The following is a 20286-nucleotide window of genomic DNA, read 5'->3' on the forward strand; positions in this document are numbered from 1 at the left end:
TGGTGTGTGGCACCGGCAGGAGAGAGAGTGGGGCTCAGAGGGGGTTTTCCTGTGTTTCAGGGGGACCGTGGAGGGTCTGCGCCTTCCTGGTGCCTTCTGACCTTCTTAGCACTTGGCATTTCTGGGCCCTCACTACCTGTTCACTCTGATAGTTGCCTGGGCTTTCTACCACTGCTTGAGGCAAAAACGTTTCTGCTCGTTCGGTGCCTCTGAGTGTTCCCAGGACTTACAAGGACTCGGCAGACGCCTGCTGTTGAGCACGCAGTCTCGTCCCACAGCAGCTAGAAACGGTCTTGCCTTTGGGCACGGAGTTGATCAGAGGAATTGCCTCCTCGTGCTGATAAAGCCCGATGACAGGCCAGGAGCCCTGCGTGGTGTTTGCCTGCACTGGACAGCGGCCTGCTCGTGCTCATTGTCCTTGGCCCTGCCTCCCGGCCTCCCCCGGAGAGTCGGGCTAGCGAAGGTTCTCCTGGAATGGTTTCCCAGACGTGGAGCCGCGGGCTGCCCGCTAGGATGGAAGTGTTGTCATCTGGTGTAACTGAGGAACTGAATTCTTAATTTTAAGTTTAAATTTAAAAAGCCACAGGTGATGACCACGTTGGACAGTGTGGCTCTTGACTGGGGCCTGTCTGGTCCCTCTCAGTGCCTGGAGGCCCTGCGTGGGTCAGCTGAGCTGTCCTGACAAGGGCCACACACTGGGGGCTTAGACCACTGACACTTCTATTCTCGCAGCTCCGGAGGCTGCAAGTTCAAGATCAAGGCATCCACAGGTTTGCTTTCTGTCCGAGGCCTTTCTCCTCAGCTTGCAGGTGGGCTGCCTGTTTGCCATGTCCTCATGAGGTCTGTGCACGAGCACCCTTGTGTCTGTGGGCCCTGAGGTTCCCTTTCTGAGGACAACTCTGACCTTGGATCAGGGCCCCCATAAGACCTTACTTTAACATAATCACCCTGTGAAGGCCCTGCCTCCCAGTACCTCACATTCTGAGGCACTGGGGGGTCTGTCTGGCTTCAGCGTAGGAATTTTGGGGGGGACACATTTTATCCCTTAACAGCTGCAGAAGACCAAATGCTTCATCTAAATCACCCCCTGCTCCCCGCCCCAACTCTGGTTAAAAATGAAGTAGAAAGAGAGTGGCTGACCTTTCCACTAACAGTGTGCCCATCAGAAGTCACCTCTACAGTGATGGGCCATGTTTTTCCTCCTCCTAATACAGTCATATCTATGTGTGGGGTGGACGATTCAAGTCAATATTTAGAGGGTCTGGGGTGGGTAACTGGAGTGCTGGGTTCTCCCTTGGCCTGGCTAGACGTGGCTGCTAGTTGCTGGGGGCGGTAGGCAGGCCATCCGTGGTCCTGCAGTTGGTTCGCTGTAAAGCGCGAAGTGACGCTTTGGCTGTGCAGGCCGTTGTTGGGCAGTGGCAGTGGACGGTGACCGTGGTGAGGACCTTGCAGTGCCTGGCCTCCTGAACGTGCACACGCCCCTTCCCGCCTTCTCTGCGGGCGGCTGCTTCGTGCCCATTTGCACTGCAGGCCTCTTGGTGGAGCCCCTGGGGGTTCTGTGGGTGCCTTCTGCCTCCTGCAGTGGGGCCCCCAGAACTGAGCCCGCTCTCAGCTGGTCCGGGCACTTGGAAAGCGCTGCTGGCAGGAAGGGCTGGGTCTGCAGTGGCCGCTCCCCGGCGTCTCCAGCCGGAGCCCTGACAGAACTTTGGCAGCAGTTCCCAGCCCAGGGCAGAGCCATGTCCAAGTGCGGGAGGGGGCTGCCGATGTCAGCACGGGGCCGCGGCGGCCACGCCTCGCCTGCTGGCTCCAGGGCTGGAGCCCTCTGCCTTGCTTTCTGGCTGAGGTCAGGAACACCAGTGTGGCGTTTTCAGTGGGGATAGTTGGGTGCTTCTGTGCCAGTGCCAGCCCTCAGCTGATCACTGTGTAGCTGCTGAAGCCTCTCTCCCGGTGCCCTGGGAGTGGGCCCTGCACTTGATGGAGTAGCACTGGGGTGTCGATGAGCTGCAGCTGTAGTTGCTGGGCTCCTGGGACTGGTGGCCCAGCCAGTCTCTAAGTTCCACATTGTGCCCGGGTGTCCTGGGAAATGGGCCCTTTCTTCCTGCCCAGGGTCCTCGGTCCTTGGGGGTTTCTGTAGACGTGTGCGTGGGGTCCACCAGCTCTTTTCAGCATTTCCAAAACCTGAAGGAGATTTTACTTTATCTTTAATAAAGCTGCAGAGGCTAATTGAGACATCAAGTGTTCTTGCTTTTGGCAGGAATTACATATTATTTGTTAACTCAGGCCAATTAACAGCTCTGATCAGCATCCTTACTTTTTCCTATTAAAGTAAGACAAGAGTTAAATAGTAGTATGTAATGAATCCTGTTGTTTTTTTAAACACGTGGAGGTTTCGACTAGGAGAAGGGAACCAAACAAGCAGCGTTGGGGGTTTTGGTTATACGGTGTGCCCCTTCGAGGTGTGCTCCTCTGAGACGCACGGAGGGGTAAGTGTGCTGACCCTTCAGAGCTTTTCCTAAAGTGGGGAAGCAGGGTTTCCTCTTCCTGCTGCACGTCCTCTGTTTCTGGGCTGTGTCGACCTCCCTGTGGGACGCCGGATGTGGCCGGGGGTCTGGAACCAGGTGTGCCTTCCCTGGCCTCCAGTGTCCTCACCCGGGCTGGCCCTGACACACTTCTGTCTAACGCAGAACTGCAGTTCGCATTTGGTGGTGGTGTGAACACCCAGACGACCGTTCCTTCCGGCTTCTGAGTCTGTCACACGCTGCACAACCGGGAGGCTTAACACTCACGAGCTACTGCATGTAGGAGGTGTGTGCAATACGTGTGAGGTTTGCTCTTGAGGATTTTCATTACTTTAGATCTAGGGCAACACAAGGTGGCCGTTTTTGATATCTCAGAGGCGGGTGTTCGAGCTCTGCCTAACGGCACCGGGAAGCAGGGGTCGGAGGGCCGCGCCCACCCACGGTGCCGCTGCCTGTGAGCCCTGGTAACTTTTCAGTGGAAGGTGGCAGCATAAAGCAAAACAAGGCACTTCTTTTCCATTCATTCTTTTCAGCATTTAATACAGAATTATTCTTACTCAGACAGCATGAGGATTTTTAAAGTTGCTTAAGCTTGTCGTTAGAGTGGACCAAACTTTACACACTAATACTATCTTGTGTGTGATCAATAAAATAATCGTAAACATCGTTACCGAAGGAGAGTTCCCAGGTCCTCTCCTGGAAACAAACAGATGCAGCCCCCACCCAGGCTGCTCTCAGCGCCGGTTTCTCGGAACCCGCACGAGGCAGGTGTTTTCTGCACAGAGCCCCTGTCTCCCAGTTCTTCCAGTGTTCCAGACACTTCCTTTCTGGTTTGGTAGTTCTTCCCCCACCCAACTTGACAGCTTTTTTTTTTTTTTCCAGTTAAAAAGTGAATTATTAACTGAAATAATTGATGGGAATTATTTTTGTTTGGGTCACATTCTGGGAGCTTCTTGACCGTCCAAGAAGCATCAGGGAGAGCGTGGCTGAGGGTAGGCCTCCGATGTCGGCACTTGCCCGAGCCTCTCACTGTGGACTCTGTGTGTGTGGACGTGGGCACATTCTGATCGGAAGCAGTGGCCCCGTCCGCCTGCCTTCACCTGTGTCATTGCTGTGTTTGGTCCCTTGAGCTCACAGTCCTGCCTTCTATTCTCCCTGCCTGCCTCCGGTCCTGGAGTCGCGGGGGGGCCTCTCTTCGGGCAGGGCTGTCCTGACAACGACGCTGTGTCCTTGTCCACTCGCAAGAATGTTTCCGAGCGTCTCCCGGGTCCACAGCGCTGCGTTAGGTGGACTGTGTGTGACGGCAGTGGTCACCTGTGTCTTGCACTAACAGCGCTTGTCCTGGTTTGCTGATGCGAGCGTGTACATCAGGAGGAAGGAAGAGGTCACCAGCACCAGAGACCTGATGGTGGACATGCAGGGCCCGCTCGGCCCCGGGCCGTGCTCTCGCCTGGATGGATGGGCCGCAGAGTCGCGGCTTTACACAGACCCCCTGCCCGGAGGGACAGGAAGCATTTCCTTTCTCTCCGTTGTTGGTGGGGGATAGAAAATCGTCACTTAGCTTCTGCCCACACTGAAGGTCAGAACATAACAAGTCTACCATCGTAAACTCGAGGGAACTCACTCCTCCTGCCTCTCCCTGTCAACAGCGGAGCCACTTGTGTACTTTCTAGGGTTTTCTGTGAGATGGTGATGCGTGGCGTGCTGTCTGTCTGGCTTCCTCTGCTGCACGTGGTGACCCCAGTGCTGTCCGCAGGGTCTATGTCAGAAGCGTGTTCGTGGGCTCGGACCCCACTGCGCGGGTGCATGCCTTTGTCTCTTGGTCTGTTGGCACGTGTTTGGGTAGTTTCTGGGTTTGGGCTTTTATATCACTAAGCTAAGAACATTTCTCATGTCAGTGATATTTTAAACTTAGCTTTCTCCCCAGCCTCCCTTTCTACAGAGTAGGTTTAATAGGATTAATTTTTACTTTTTTCTGTTCTTGCGACTTACGGCAGTTGAAGGAACAGGAGTGGCCGTTTGGGGCTGGACCAGTGATCCTCCCAGGCAGCGATGCTCTCAGAATCCAGATGCGTAGCAGTGCCTTCGGGTCTCCGGTTGCAAATGCAAAGGTGGTGCAGACGCCATCTTTGGGGGATGTCAGAGCAGCCGGAGGACCCGTTTCTAAGAGATGTCACTGCTCGAGTTGTGGTTCATGTGAGCTGATCTGCAGGCTCCCTGGGGACCCTGGAATCTGCCCTGGAGATGGGTGGCAGGGGAAGTCACGAAGGTCTCCCGCAAACCAAGGAAGAGCAAGTGTGCAACTCAGAGAGAAGGGCCGTGCCTCTCTGCCCTGGTCTTCTTCCCTTCTGAGGACCCCTGGGCAGCATCCAGAGTGGCTTCCCTGGCTCCTTTTAGCCCCCGGCCGACCGGATGGACCCTGCAGGACCCAGGGGTGATGGGGGCGGGTCTGAAGGCCTGAGCTTCCCAGTCCCTTCCTCCCCAGGCACCGAGCTTGGCTGTTCTCTTTCCTTCCCCACTGGTGACCAGCTTCAGCACTGCTGTAAGTTGGGTTCACTCAGTGTGCCCCACACATTTCTTTCAATGTGGGAGTGAAACATTCTTCTCAGTTGGAGTCTCAAGAGACAGTGATTTTTAAAGAACTATTTTCTGAATGCTTTGCTGAGCAAGACTCTTGGGCTGCCTGCAGGGATCCGATTCTGTTCTGGCCCAACAGCTGTGCCTCATTCGACCGGCTCACAGACGTCAGGGCTGGTGATCGCGGCTGTGCCAGCGGGGAGCTTGGCGATCCCTTCGGTCTGTGCCATTGCAAATCTGGTGACATGCTTACGGGCAGATTCTATTTCTTAGTGACCCCAAGGTCTTGTGGGCACTTTGATTTTGTGTGTCTCATCTCTAGAGTAGATAAGAGCTCCCTGCTTGAGTGACAGGTGGTTTCACTGGCGGTGTGGCCGCTCATAGTGGGAGCCACAGACTGGGGGGCCGGGGGTGTGGGCGTGGAATTGACATGACTTGGCCAGTGACGGGATGTGTCCTGAGTGAGCAGAGTGGGATGACAGTTAGTTTTGTGACTTCAAGTAGAAATGGTGACGCTCTTCCCGGTGGGAACAGAAGAGGAAGAATGGGTTTGGGGAAAATGGAAAGCTCGTTTTGTGGTGCTGAGCTGACCGCTCTGAGAACGGGGGGGCTGGCCTCTCCACCCATGTCTCCCGTGCCCCTGCCGCCGGGGTGGGGGCCTGACGTGCCTGCTCCAGCTGGGTGGGATGCGGGCGTGGGGAGTGGAGAAACGCGGGAGGTGTGGGGCCGCCGCGCGGGGACACCAGGAAGGCGGGTCACCGCCGAAGTGGGGGGCCCCCGGGAGGAGAAAGGCTCAGAGGAGAGCTGATCGGCGTTGGTTTTCCTGGGAAGCAGCAGAGCAGGCGGTGCGTGTGGAAGGTCATCTGGCCGCAGCGCCTGTCTCTGCCTTCGGTGTTGGCAAGCCTCCCTGTGGGAGGGAATCCAAAAGTTTCTGTGCTTTGTTGCTTCAGACTTCTTTTTAAAGTTTTGAGGGTCGGCCTTAGAATTTAGCATAAGATCTTAGCATTAAGAAAGTTTACTAAAAACTCAGTGAAGTGTCTTCCAGTTCGTGTTTAGCAGTGGGAGACTCCGATCCTCTTGACTTTGGCTGTGCAGGCTGTGGTGGTGGGACTCTGCCCCCTGCGTGCTGTTGGGGCGGGGGTGGGGGCTGGGTCTGCGGAGGCCTGCCCTGGGCCAGGCACTGGGCGAGGAGGGGCCTGTCCTGTCGGTCTGTGCGTCTGCACGAGAACTCCCACCCAGCTGGTCTCACGGGGTGGGGGGCAAGGGGGTGAGCCTGCTGAGTGGTTAGAAAACCCCGCTGACACTCGGGGATTTCTACACTTCTCATCGTTCCACTGTGGATATTTGTGTCTTCAGGCCTGTCGACCACGTGGTCTCAGAATTCCCGGACCCAGCACAGGAGAAGCTCCTGCTCCAGACCTGAAGATCGGAAGCCCTCCGAGGTAATCTCCCGAGTGCTGGCGTGGCTGCACGCCAGACACGCGTGTGCATGAGAACATGCGGCGGCACACACACTTGGAGCTGATGACTACTGTCTGCCTGTGAATCTCGGGCAAGACGCCTAACCTTCCTGTGCCTCCGTCTCCCGCTCTGTGGGACAGGCCACACAGGTGTGCGCTGCAGGACTCTCGTGAGGATCGAGGGCGTGATGCGCACGAAGAGGGGAAAGCAGTGCTGAGGGAGTGGCTGCTGTAGACTGTGCTGTGTATTTCCTTCTCTGCCCCTCTCTGCTGGCTCCCAGCGACTTTTCCTCTGCCCGGGACACCAGCGGGTCGGCTGCTGCCCTGCGCCGCCGCCTCGTGTTAGTTTCGGCCACAGTTCTGTGGCTTACTTGGCAGCAACAGCGTAATTCTGGGAGTTTTGTTTTGGGCATGACACTTAAGGCCCCGTCCCCTCTTTTCCAGTTTGTTTGTTGCCCTGTGTTTCCCCTGTTCCCCATGCTGTTACCCATCTGCCTGTCCATCGTTTTTCCTCTAGCAGTCTATTTCACATTATTTTTAGGTGCGTTTCTCTGCTGGCCTTGGTTGATTCGGGGCTCCTGCCAGACCTGAGATCTGTTTCCTCTGCACACCTTTGCTGGGCTCTGGGGATTTAAGCCATTGAAGAAACGTCGTTTGAGTTTCTCCTGACTTTCCAGGGAGCAGGCTGCAGGACGGAGTCCGGGTCTGCCCTGGGTTTTGTGCTGCCTCTTGGTGAATGGCCTCTCAGGCGGCATTACCTCTGTTTGTCCCTGACATGGTAGTGCAGGGCGCTGAGCTGGCCTGCAGGAGGCAGTCTCCCGCCCTGAGGAAGTAGTCCGCGTCCTGTAGAATCCTCCTAGGAGACCGCCTCCTCCATTCATGCCAAGCTCTGTCCTGTGGCACCGGCACTGCCCCGCCCCTGCAATTCCCCGAGCTGCTTCTGAGGCCCCCACCCTCTTTCTGATGATCACAGGGTGCTCCTGTGACTTCAGGGCAGGGACATAGTGGGGTGGGGAGAGGTGCCCGGAACCTGGCACCAGCAGCCAGGGGGGCTGAGAGCAGCGTGGGCGGTGTTGCCTTGTCCCTGATCCGTGTTTTCTTCCAGATTTTTTCTAACATTTCTGAGTTTAAACACCTTTATACCTAAAGCACTAACATTGAACTCTGCCAGGAACGTGGGTATTGGCGTCCATTTGGGGGCATCTGCTTTGATTCTTGGCCACCCCCCTTCCAAGTCTTTTAGTAAGGAAATGGTGGGCTACCTTTTCTCTTCTCGTTGCTTCAGCTTGAATTTCCTTCTTTGGAAGACTCCTGATCTTTTGTCTTACAAGACTTACTTGGGATGCCTTTTCTTTTCTTTTTAAATACAATTCTTGCCGATGTGGACCTGTGCCTTTGCTGTGTAAAAGGAGGGCAGTGTTACTCATGCTTTCACGGAAGGTTTGCGCTGGCGCTCCGTGTTCCTGGGACTGGGGGAGCTGAGGAGCAGCGCGCTGGGGAGACCCAGCGCCAAACAGCAGGCTCAGACACTGCCCCAGACTCGGCTGCGGTGAGGTGTATTAAGGTGATCGCCAGCCTGAAAAGCCACCAGGAAAAACAAGCACAGGCCTCTTAGCAGGCCTACAATGTAAACCACGTTCAACGGCACCAGAAAGGACTCCCTGTCCCTCTTCAGAAGAGCGAGTTCAGCATTGTGACTTGTGTAAACAGAGGGGCTACCGATGCAGGCGTGCTCCGTGCCAAACACAACTCTGGGTCAGAGCTTCCTCCCGTCTCCCTGAGGCCGTCCTCGACGGGGGTCAAGCACAGGCTGGGAGACAGTGCCTGGTCCCGCCCAGGTGTGTGGGGACGAGATTGCTGTGTCTCCTTAGGCCTGTGACACAGGACTGAGGAGCCATCCTGGCAGAGGGCGTCCTGGCAGAGGGCACCCGTGAGCCTTGTGGGTCTGTTTCTCGCAGGGCGAGAGAGGGCAGTACCCTGCTGTTTTCTCCCCTCCCTCCTTCCCCCACAGATGCCGCTTCGCTTACAGAGACTGCAGGGAAAGGGGTGCCAGCGTGTGCATGTTGAAGGCCACTCTCTGGCCAGGCTCCATTGGTGTGTCCCTGCCTCTGTCCCGCCTGCGCTTGCCTGGCATGCAGAAGCCTCACCATGTGCCTGGTCCCAGGGGCCCAGGCTGGGAGGTGGCCACTTGAGGGCAGAAGGGGAGGCCCTGGTAGTGCTAGGACTGGGTTTGAAGTTGCTCCGTGATTGGTGGAGCTTTGTTCCTTAAATATCCACCAAAAGTGCGATTTCGAGAGAAGCACCTCCCCCCAGGGATCGTCATGCCCAGGTTTCTGCAGCCCTTGGTGACTCCAGAGTTTGGCCAAGTTGCCTTGCTGCTGTTGCTGCTGCTTTGTGGCCGTGGCCTCTGGAGGGCACGTGAGCCTCAGGCCAGGGTGTGGCCGGCTCCGGGTAGGCTGTCGCAGGCCAGGCCTGTTCTCTGTTGATCCAGTGACCTTGTTTCATGGCAGCTCCATGGTGACGGTGCAGCTGCCTGCACTCTGAGTAAAAGAAAACAAACAGCCAGCAGCGATGACCCTGTCTCTCCCCTTCCAGGTGTTTAGGACAGACCTGATCACCGCTATGAAGCTGCACGACTCCTACCAGCTAAACCCGGACGAGTACTACGTGTTGGCAGATCCCTGGAGACAGGAGTGGGAGAAGGGGGTCCAGGTGCCAGTGAGCCCGGGGACCATCCCTCAGCCTGTGGCCAGGTAGATGTGCCCCAGGGACAGAGCCTGCTCCCGGTCCCCAGGCTCCCGGCCCCGACAGCCAGGGGCCCGAGAAGGCCAGTGGTTCTTCCGCTTTCCACCCGGGTCCCCAGTGGACGTGGAACTGGCAGAAACCCACTTCAGGTCCAGAGGGTGGTGACTGGGAGGCCCGTGGGCTCCCAACACTGACGTCACAGCCATTTTGGGAAAGTGCCCTCCTAGGAGGTGCTGAATCTCCAGACTGCACGTGACTAGCTCGGGTGGGGTTTGGATGTGCCTGCTTCCCCTTTTCCTGCTCTTGTACCTCTGTCCTCAGTTACACTAACGCTGCACAGCAGCTCTGCTCGGGAGAGGTGTCTGGCCTTGGGCACCAGCCAGGGTGGCTTCCTGGACCCCATGGTGGTCACTCCCTTTGGAGGAGGACACGTGTGTGAGGGGCCAGGTTAGTCGAGAGGGTAGACTTGGCCTGCTTCTTGTGGGCTTTTCCCCTCAAGCCCTTGAGAGTCAGGCCCTCAAACTCAGCTGGGCGTGGGCTGCAGCCAGTTTGTTCTCGTCCCTGTCCAGCTCCACTGCTTGGGCCCCGCTGACCCTGGCTCCTCACAGGGAGGGCGGGCACCACACCTGCAGCAGCTTCTCTGCTGGGGCCTCAGCCAGCTGCCTGCTGTGCAGACCGCGACTTCTACTCACCGCCGCCTGGCATGGTCAGAACTTACCTCTCGGCCCTCCCCCAACTCTGTCTCTTCAGGCACTTGAGTGGATTGAATTTGATTATTGCCCTTTGGCATTTCTGCAGCAAATAACCACATAGATTTGTGGGTTTAAATAGCTGATTGCATGGCCTCTGGAGGCCGGGCTCCTGGCCGTGGATGGGGCTCTCGGGGACGAGTATGTGCCAGCCTTGGAGGGCATGTCTGGGGCGTGACACCGGCTCAGCAAACCCCCAGCCAGGAGTTCTCACCCACTTGTCCATTGCACTCGGGAGCCCAGCACACAGACCATCAGCCTCAGCGCACATTATAGACATTTGCAGCCAGAGCCTGCCTCCTGGTGCAATGGGAGAACCAGCTGTGTGGTTCGCCCGTCCCAGTGCCCCGTGGAACGAAGCCACCCTGGTAGCGGGAAGGGTGGTGCCTGGACAGAGCCCTCGGACAGCTGGCTGGTGTTCACGAACTGCCGGTGGGGAGCGGAGCACTGTGGGGCTGCAGGCGGGAGGCCCCGGTCTTCTCGGATGCTCTCGTGGTCTCAGAGTGGGGTGTGGCGGGCCACCCTTCTCTGGGTGCTGGGTTGGGGCAGAGGGGTCAGGTGAGGGGAGAGGGGGCCGTGTCCCTGTTCCTGAGTGTGCGCTGGGAGAGCCCCTCCCTGGCTCAGACTTTGAGGCTGAGACTACTGAGGAATGCTGGTGTTAACTGGGCGGGCAGCGGCTTCTCCCCGGGCTCCCCGGCGCCGGCTGTGCCCGTGCTCGCTCCTCGGTGTTGTTGAGAGCTCGGTGGGCGGGCCTGGCGGGGGATGTGAGGGGACGGGTGGCCTGGGACACTCGGTGCGCACAGCAGTCGCCGTCGTGCGTGGCGGCTGGGCCCGGGGAAGGAGGCGCTGGGGGTTGAGGCCTCCGTCCGACGTGATCTCACCTGTGTCTCCCCCCACTTGGGGTGCTGTAAGGGCGTGCACTTCGTCTCACTAGTGTGTGCGTTGGGTGTGAAGCCCTGTCACCTGGTGACGACCTGGGTTTTAGGGGGAGGTGGGGTCTCCCGCGGGGCCTTTGGACAGACAGCCTCCCTGTGGCAGAGGGTAACCTGGCTGCCTTGACTCTCGTTCGCTAGGCTTGTGTCGGAAGAGAAATCCCTCATGTTCATCCGGCCCAAGAAACACATCGTGTCCTCAGGCCCCGAGCCCCCTGAGCTGGGCGGTGCGGACATCCATGCGCTGGCCGACGGCGTGTGCCGCTACGACCTCAACGACATGGACGCTGCCTGGCTGGAGCTGACCAACGAGGAGTTCAAGGAGATGGGTGAGGGCCCCACTTCCACGGCTGCACAGGCACACAGGCGGGCCACAGACTCTCCCGGCGATGCTGGCTTCATCGTAGCTAGTCTGGCTCAGGGCTGCAGGCTGTTCTGGGGGAAGCTGCCCGGTTGTGATGGGCATGGTGAGGTGGATTCCGGGGCAGCCCTGCTCTTACTTACCTGAGAAATGAAGGGGGCTGTCCCAGAACCTCAGAAGGGCTCGGGTTCTTCTCTCCTGCAGCCCAGCGCAGCCTGCTTGGTTTTCTGTGCAGCCTGTTGTTGCTCAGCACGGAGTCTGCTGCAGCCAGGCTCCCCGCCGCAGATGTGGCACTGCGTCCCCGCCTCAGTGACCCCTTCTCTCCAAGTCCTGCTGCAGAGCGGAGTGCCTTACTGTCCCCAGGGCCTCTGGCCTCCCCCCCGCCCCACCCTCCCCTGGAGCCCCACGTGAGGACGGATCAGCGTTCATGCCATGGGCCCAGGCTGGGCAGCGAGAGAGGGCACAGGTGCCTGTCTGCGGTCTGGTGCAGAGCAAGTCTCCGAGATATGTTTGTGGTTGGTTTCCAATCCCCGAAGGACAGAGACTGTGGTTTGGTTTTGTGTGGCTCCCTGGGCTCTGCACAGGGCCGGCGGGTGCTCCGTGCTCATCGCTGCCCCGCAGGCTGCCCCCCGCCTGCCAACTGGGAGCCGGAGTGTGGACTGAGCCGGGAAGTCGGTGTTTTGATACACAGCAGGACCTTCCTTGTGGTTCTCGCTTTTGGGTATTTGTGGTCAGAATATTAGCAAGCCAGCGGTTGTTTCCCGAAAGCTGTTCTGAGGCTTTCGGCACGCTCTCGGGGGTGAATGCCGTGTTTCAGCTTTGTGCCAGACAGTCCTGTTTCGTGGCAGCTTTGCAGAGGCCAGGGGTGTGCTGGCCTGGCAGGGCGCCCTGCGCCACAGTAGAGGGCACAGCGGAGAAATGGGCGCTAGCCGAGGGGTTTGGTCGTGAGTCCTGAGCTACGTCATCCCAGTGAAAGGCAGCGCCCAGCATGCTTTTACTGGTTTTTTAATGGTGGAAAGTAATTAAAGGGCATAGGATTGCATTGCAAAGCCAGCGGCGTTTTCCCAACTGGCAGGAGGAAGTGAGGTGAAAGTGCCCAGCCTCACACAGACTGTCTGGCTTTGGACGGGGCTGGCGATGCCGGGTGGCTTTTCGGAATACACGTGTCAGCTCTGATGTGTTCTTGGTTTTTTTAAAAAACCTAAGAAGTGTAAATCTGATAGTTCTAAATTGACAATAGTGCACAGAAGTTGTTGCTGGCTCTAAAGAGATTTCTGTTTCTTGCCGCATCCGTGTTCTGGGTGAACAGTTTTTGCAGCCTGTGTCTTCCTCCGGCACCGGTGTGTTTGTGGTGGGAAGCTTGGGCCAGGTTCGCAGGTGGGAGAAAAGAGGAGTCTCACCCCAACGCTGGCTCTAACCACGAGAACTGGCAACGCCGCTCACTCTCACCTAAGGCTGCATTTCATTGTGTGTGATTCACGAGGAGCGGTCTCCTTGCCTTCAGCACTCCTCGTGGTTCGTCCTTTTGTGGGTCTGATGAACCACAGACACTGAGGTGCCTCTCACCGTAGTTCAGAAGGATGAGCTGGTGCCAAGCACCCAGTGCTCACAGTGGCATCAGTTTGGAGCGCTGTCGAAAGGAGCAAGTGAGGAATGTTTTCCAAAAACACTCAAACCAGAATTCAGGGTTATGGATTCTAAGTCACTTCCATGATCTGATCGCTTACCTTTAACATTGTAACGAAACGAACCCTGTGGGGTGTATCCTGTGCTGTCTGCTTCCCGCACTGCCTCCCCTGCTGCGCCTGACCGGGCTGCAGGGAGGACTCCTCTGCCTTTTCAATCAGACGGGCTTCCTTAGCAGGGCGGGGCTGGGGCACCGGGGGTGGATGGGGGTGGATTACGGACTTTGTTGCCTGTTCCTCGTACTGAGTTCCTCCCACACGGAGGCTCACCGAGGTCGCTGGGTGGTGCTGGTGGGAACGGGTCTGTTAACAGGGGCCTGGGGCCTTTCCCCCAGGGATGCCCGAGCTGGACGAGTCCACCATGGAGCGCGTCCTGGAGGAGTTCGAGCAGCGCTGCAACGACAACATGAACCACGCCATCGAGACGGAGGAGGGCCTGGGCATCGAGTACGACGAGGACGTCGTGTGTGACGTCTGCCAGTCGCCAGACGGCGAGGACGGCAATGAGATGGTGTTCTGTGACAAGTGCAACATCTGCGTGCACCAGGTGGGTGGGGCGCCGCCCGCCTTCCCGCTGCCCTGAGTGAGGCGGAGAGGTGTGCCCAGTGGGCCAGGTCTTGCTGTCCCTAACCGGTTCTCCCCGTGTTTGAAGCATTTCTTGCTACTTTGACAACTGGAAGAACAGATTCCTTTGTGGGGCTCTCTCCCTTCACGAGTTTTTATTTCTGCCCGTAGAAGTCGGGCTTCCTTACTCATGAGAAAGCGTGAGCCCCTCCGCCGCACTCCAGCCCCCACGTTGAGGTGTTAAGCACACCGAGACAACCTTGACACGGCCGGGGGTCGGTGGCATTGGTTTCCCCGGGGATACCGCGGGCCATGGGCCGGGGGTGCGTGCGGAGGGGCCGCAGCTCCCCCTGCAGTTCCAGCTGCCGCGCAGCCCTCCTCGGCTCCCCCTGCGTCTGGCGGTTTGCTGACGATTGTCACCGTCATTCTGGACTTGAGCCGCACTGTGCCTTTGTCGTGGATGTCCTCCCTGAGGGTGCCCTCACAGCTGGCCTCTTCTTACCAGGACGCTGGTCCAGTGGGGTTAGGGGACCACGTCTCCACCACGGCCTCCGCGACGACCCTGTTTGCTGGCAGGTCACATGCTGAGGTTTGGGGCTGGGGCCGACGCACAGCCTTGTGGGATACAACTTAGCCCACGGCGTTGGCGTGTTGCACACGTCCTTACACGTGTCGGCGTGTAAACCGAGCTGTCAGGACGAGCACAGGGTTCTCTGTTCTGGAAACCGCCTTCCTGTCGTCCCTGGTTGGGGGCCGGCGGGCTGGTGGTTGTCCGCTGCCTTCTGTGACAGGGTCAGTCCTTCCTTAGCCTTCGCTACGATGGACGCCGGGTAATTTCAAAAGCCTGGGACTGGCTCAGCCCTGTTGCCTCTTCCATTTCTGTATTTCCAGCGCAGGGATGAAGGAGCCGGACTTCTGTGGGGACCACGTTCACATGCACTCTTTGGACTTAAAAGGCTTAGCGCTTACTTTGAATTCGCCTGTTGATGCCAGGGTGTAAACACTGACTCAGACTTGGGTGGAGGTTGCTCGGGCGAGTTCTCGGGTTGCCATTTCCTTTAGGGGAAGTCTCTGCCTCGCCTCCCGCTGCTGCAGACCCCACCGCCGGGTCCCGCCCTGCTTATTCTGCCGGGCGGGCGGGAGATGCGCGTCTCTCCCTTGAGTCACGCGGGAGCCCGTCTTGGCTCTGGGTCTCCGAGGGCCCAGGCAGTTTCTCAGGGACACTCGGGGTCCGTGTGGTGGTCGGGTCCTGTCGGCGTCGTGAGCAGCATGACGGCCCTCGTTGCTGGTGCTGCGTCTCGGGCGACGTTGCCGTTTTCCTGGATTGTTATTTCACTGTTTCCACCCTGAGAAAAATTTTGTATTGGAAAAGGGGTTCTGTTTGGAAACTTCTTTTTTTTTTAAATTTTTATTTTTAGAGAGAGAGGAAGGGAGGGAGAAAGGGAGAGAAACATCAGTGTGTGGTTGCCTCTCACATGGCCCCCACTGGGGACCTGGCCTGCAACCTAGACATGTGCCCTGACTGGGAATCGAACCAGCGAATCTTTGGTTCACAGCTCACGCTCAGTCCACTGAGCCACACCAGCCAGGGCTGTTTGGAAACTTCTTAAACCCCTTGTTTCCTCGGTGAGTTAACTGATGTCAGGGTCCCCACTGTGGGTTGGTGGCGGTTGGACCTGGAACTGGGGGCCTCTGGGCCACATGCCACTCCCTGGTCCTGTTCTGTCTGCTGCAGCCACTGAGTCTCCTTCCGTAACCTTTCCCTGTGGCTCATTTTTCTTTTGAGATGTTCTTCATGGCTTGACTTTAAGGCATATTTTATTTAATCTTTTAATTTTGTTTAGACTTGCTGTTCCAGTAAAAGAAAAATTACCTCTTCAAATGTCTTTCTCTAGAATGCTTGATGGAAGCCTTTTAGTATTTGAAACCTTGATAGTGCCACTTGGCTCTTTAAGCATTTTTTTCCCCTGTGAGCCTGTGTTGACAGCGGCTCATTCGAGGCTCCCACCTCGCACCCTGAGCCTCCGGGCTCCGCGCGACCTCGCCGCTGTGCTCTCGTCCTGCGGTTTCCTCCTCGGGTCCTGGACTCGGCGTGCAGAGGGCTGTCTGTGCCTTTCCTGTCTGGAGGGCTGGGCCGCGCTGCTGTGTCTCCCGACTTCCTGACTTGCAGTTCATCTGAGGACAACATTCTGCAGTCGGTGTTTTCTGGAGGCTCTGACTGTGCCCCCGGTACCATCACGATTTTGCTTGTCGGCTGATTGAACATCTGCCTTTTCTTTCCTTGAAGCACCTTAGTGACGTCCGTGGTAATGGCCTTGACTTCTGCAGTTTCGCTCTCCTGTGTAATGTTGCCATGTCTTGTGCAGAGCAGGCTGTCAGGATCAGCTAAAAAGACCGAATTCTCTTTGTGCAGAAAGTCTCATTTTTCTGGGCCGACTGGGATCTCGTTAGGAGTGTTGGCTGGGCCTGGGGAATGAGGAGGCTCCTTTGCTCTGGTTCTTCCCGTTGCCGTCTGGTTTAATAGCTTTGGGAGACTCTCAGTTGCTTTGTGTTTTTCCTCACTTTGAAATCCCGCCCACGGGAGAAGGCAAGCAGAGCCGACTTTCCCTGCTCAGCCCGGAGGCGGCTCCGAGGAATCCCTGCTCCGTGTTTCGTGTTTCGGGAGTCGGGGTGGGCGGTGTCTGCAGGACAGCCGCTCCCTGCAGACCTCCCTGGCCCCTGGGGGTCCGGAACCGTGTGGGACTCGCAGTGTGCTGCACCCACGCGTGTCGACACCTCTGAAGGGCGGGGCCCCTGCGAGGTGGGCATGGCAGTGCCTGTGGTGCTGCTTGTTCTGTTAAAACGCTGCCAGGTGGTGTTAAATTAAGAGCTATAACGAGGAAAATGAACCTTCCTCCCTCTCCCTTTTCCTTGGGGGCACGCTGGGCCCTGCAGGCCTGCTATGGAATCCTCAAGGTCCCTGAGGGCAGCTGGCTGTGCAGGACGTGTGCCCTGGGCGTGCGGCCCAAGTGTTTGCTGTGTCCCAAGAAAGGCGGAGCCATGAAGCCCACCCGCAGCGGGACCAAGTGGGTCCACGTCAGCTGTGCTCTGTGGATCCCCGAGGTAGGTGTGCGTGGGCTTAAGGGGCTCGGCCCAGGGGTCCTGGCCTTGGCGGGGTTGGGAGAGGGGCATTCATCAATAGACCAGGTGGTGGCTGACAAGGGCAAAGGCACCTGTTAGTGATTCCCGCTGCCCCCTTGCCCTGCACGGCCAGCGCACCGTCACCTCGTCCTGGGGGTGCATCTGAGGAGGTGTTCACCAGGAGCGGCAGCGTGTCGGACGGTGTGCAGACTTTGAGGCAGATGTCCCTCCCGGGCGACCCCCAGCTGCAGGCCTGCAGAAGGACGCACGGCCTTGTTCTCCCCCAGGACAGACGGTGCCTGTGAGCCGAGAGCACGGCGCCACCACGCTTAAGGAGCCACTGCTCTGGGTCACACTTTGGTGATTCTTGTTAAAATTCTCCCTTAGCCACAATCCTTTTAATTTCGGGTCTGGTGTAATTTATTTCAAGTCCCAGACCTTGACTAATTTAATTTGCATGGCTCACTGTGAGAATATCATTTGTGATTCAAATTTCAGAGTTGCTTTTTTTTTTTTAAGTGTAATTTTTGGTGCATTTTCCTCCTGTGGAGAAGGACCTGGGGACGATTTGGGTTGTGGCTTTGGCTTCATGCCATGGGTCTCGGTGGCACTGGATCTCGTGGTTTGCTATTAACAGGGACCCAGTTCAGTGATCCAGCCCACATGTCGGGAGAGCTCATTTTGTCTCGGTAGTTTTCCACTCTAGTGATCTTTTGAATTTGAAGAGAGTGGTTTTCCTCAGTGAGAGAGACGTGAAAGTCACTGTCTGTCGACTTCCTCCACCTCCAGTCCTTTTCATGCCACTGTGGGCTGCAGGCGTAGCGGACGGCCTGGGTGGACACTCGCTCGTCCGAGCCCATCACTCCCTGGGCGCATGGCAGGGGAGGCCCGGGGCTCGGCTCTGGGCTCTCCTGCTGCTGCCCCCAGCCTCCCCCAGAACTGTCCTGATGTTTAAAGTAGGGGTTTGCCTGTCCGGGAGGTCGAGTGCCCTTGCACGGATGGAGGGGTGATGCAGGCAGGCAAAGGTCTTGACACCTCTGCCCCCATGTTTAGCCCACGTCTGTCTGCCTGCCTCGGCCTCACTCTCTTGCTCTGTCTTGGGCCCCCAGGTGAGCATCGGCAGCCCTGAGAAGATGGAGCCCATCACGAAAGTGTCTCACATCCCCAGCAATCGGTGGGCCCTGGTGTGCAGCCTCTGCAACGAGAAGTGCGGGGCCTCCATACAGGTAAGGCCTGGCCCCAGGTCTTCGTCTCCTCCCCTGTGTCACCGGGAGCATGGTGGGGACTCTGGGAAATGGGGATTTGGGGATGGGACTAGAATCCAGGAAGCAGGACGAGGGGCTCGCAGTTCTTCGGAGGTGGCTAGGAATGGCTCCGGCATGGTCTGAGCCCGAGCGTGGGTTGTGTCCTGTGCAAGTAGAGCCCCAGCTTAGCCATCACCAGGGTGGCTCCGACTCTGCCTGGCTGCCAGGAATGGCTCCGGCATGGTCTGAGCCCGAGCGTGGGTTGTGTCCTGTGCAAGTAGAGCCCCAGCTTAGCCATCACCAGGTGGCTCCGACTCTGCCTGGCTGCCAGGATGGCCCAGTTCGTCTGCTTGATTCCAGTCTGCTCCCAGCGCGGCCGACACCTCCGGGGTAGAACTGCTTGACTCTGGAGGGTTGGCCACCCTCTTACGTGTCTTTTTACCAAATAGTACACCCATCTCTGCCTGCCCAACGCTGCTGCTTTCCCAGGCGTGTGCGTGGGTATCATTCCTTCGGTGCAGCCATGTGACGTCAGCCTGGGTGCTGGTGTTTTTGCATGTGGTTAACTAGGCTCCTAGGGGCGGCACCAGGGGGCTGCAGGGACCCCAAGAGGTGCTGCACCGAACCTGGTCTGGGTGGCTGGTTCTCCGCGGCACCTCTTGTGTGTGTGCATGTGAGTGTGCACAGCCACACCCTACTGCTTGTGTGCACGTGTTCGCCTGCTTTCCCTTTGCCCACACACGGATGAGTGCACAGAGTCTCCAGGCAGATGGGAGGAAGGGGCGCGCATGGGTGGTGTGCTGTCCGTTTTCATAGTCTCTGAAACTCCACTCGAGATGCTGCTTCTGGTTCTCCCATTGTTGGCATCTCCAGGGAGTCAGGGCGTCGGAGGCCTGAAGTGAGGTTCCTCAAGGCCTGCAGATGCTGCCTGTGGCTGACCTGGGGTCAGCGGGCAGCTCAGGGCCGTGGCTGCCTCCGTCTCCCTGGCACGTGCTCTCCAGGAGCCTCGACAAACTGCCAGTTGAATGTTTTAAAGAAGTGACCTCATGTGGCAAAACCAGTTTGTCTTTGGCTGATAAGTATTTCTTTTGCTAAGGTACCTGTTGACTGGTGGTTTTTAAATGTTTTCATTTTATATGCCAAGTAGCTCTGCTTTCTTTTGTTATCACCGGTGTTCGAGAACCCAGAATGTAGCAAACATTCAGAGGGCGAGGCATGAGACAGCTGGTGGGATTTGGCTGCGGACCTTGAAAATGGTGCGGATTTTTGTGTGCAAGTAGAATCTGCTTAAAACTAAACTATGACAGAAAGCCTCTGGCCTTACAGTTTTATTGGGAGAAGATGGAGGAGAAAAGGTTTAAAGGCCTCAAAATAAAAAACAAAAAGGCTTTGGGCTGTGTGCATGCGTGCGCCCATTCGAGTGCTCCCAGAAACGAGGGGAGGGAAGCCCGGGGCAGGGGCGATGGGCTCCTTCCCAGGTGCCTGACGTTCCGGGAGGGTGGGGTCATGCCCGCGCCCCCCCCCCCCCCTCCCCCCCCCCAGCATGGCCCCTGGTCCTTGCCTGATGCTTGCCAGAGACGGGTGAGCAGGACCCTCATTCCTCTTGTGAAGGGAGATGATCAGATGACATTTTTGGTGGCCGTTGACCTCGTTTTCCCAGAACATTAATCTGAAGGAGAAGAGGCCAGGGAAGGTTGGTGCTGTTTCATCTCTGCGCGGAACGCACTGATCTTTATTAAAGAATTCCTCTCGGAGACGTCTGCAGCTGTGCAGGCCGGGCCTGTGTCTCTGTAACATCTGTCTGCTGAGTCAGCCTGAATCGGAAAACCCGGAGGAAGGCTGTTTGGCGTCTTTACAAAGCCCTGTGTAAACGTTCCGCTGCAGCTCCTTCCTCCTGGAGACCGGAGCGCCTGGGTCAAGTGCAGCTTAAGCCAAAGGCAGACCGCACAGAGTCTCAGGCATCCGCTCCCATCTTGGCTGGGTGTTGGGCGGGGGGCGCCCCGGTGTCCTGATGGCGGCGGCCAGGTGGGCGGGCATGTGTGTGTTGTGCCACTGAAGCCGACTTCACACATTTCTTGGAAGTGAGGTTATTTATAGGTAAAATTACAGATTCCTGTGAGTTTGTTTGCCTCGGGGGTCGGTAACGAGGGACTGGGGAAGGGAGCTGGGTGCTCTGCTGTGGGCAGAGGGGCGTGGCAGTGCGGAAGCAGCTCTGACTGGCAGGGCCGCCTCCCCCGAAACACCGAGGCTGCAGGGAGACCCCAGCTCCGGACGCTGCCACTCGTGGTCGTGGGCTCAGGCTCTGCTGAGCGAGTTGAAGCGAGCTTTTT

The 20286-nt window shown here is 57.6% G+C and overlaps 1 protein-coding gene across 8 annotated transcripts in view; it reads left to right on the forward strand.

Moving 5' to 3' along the window:
• The window catches only part of JADE1 (jade family PHD finger 1), a 51552-nt gene that overhangs the window by 18010 nt on the left and 13256 nt on the right, over nt 1–20286 (forward strand). For all 8 annotated transcript variants that reach the window (XM_037129926.2, XM_037129929.2, XM_037129927.2 and 5 more), the window contains exons 3-8: nt 6453–6538; nt 9152–9309; nt 11124–11311; nt 13364–13575; nt 16527–16694; nt 17822–17938. In XM_037129926.2, the coding sequence (XP_036985821.2) occupies nt 6453–6538; nt 9152–9309; nt 11124–11311; nt 13364–13575; nt 16527–16694; nt 17822–17938 (929 nt within the window). The remainder of the gene's footprint in view (nt 1–6452; nt 6539–9151; nt 9310–11123; nt 11312–13363; nt 13576–16526; nt 16695–17821; nt 17939–20286) is intronic.

The sequence above is a fragment of the Artibeus jamaicensis genome, unplaced genomic scaffold (assembly GCF_021234435.1).
Source record: "Artibeus jamaicensis isolate MK-2021 breed Jamaican fruit bat unplaced genomic scaffold, CSHL_Jam_final scaffold_537, whole genome shotgun sequence".
NCBI lineage: Eukaryota > Metazoa > Chordata > Mammalia > Chiroptera > Phyllostomidae > Artibeus > Artibeus jamaicensis.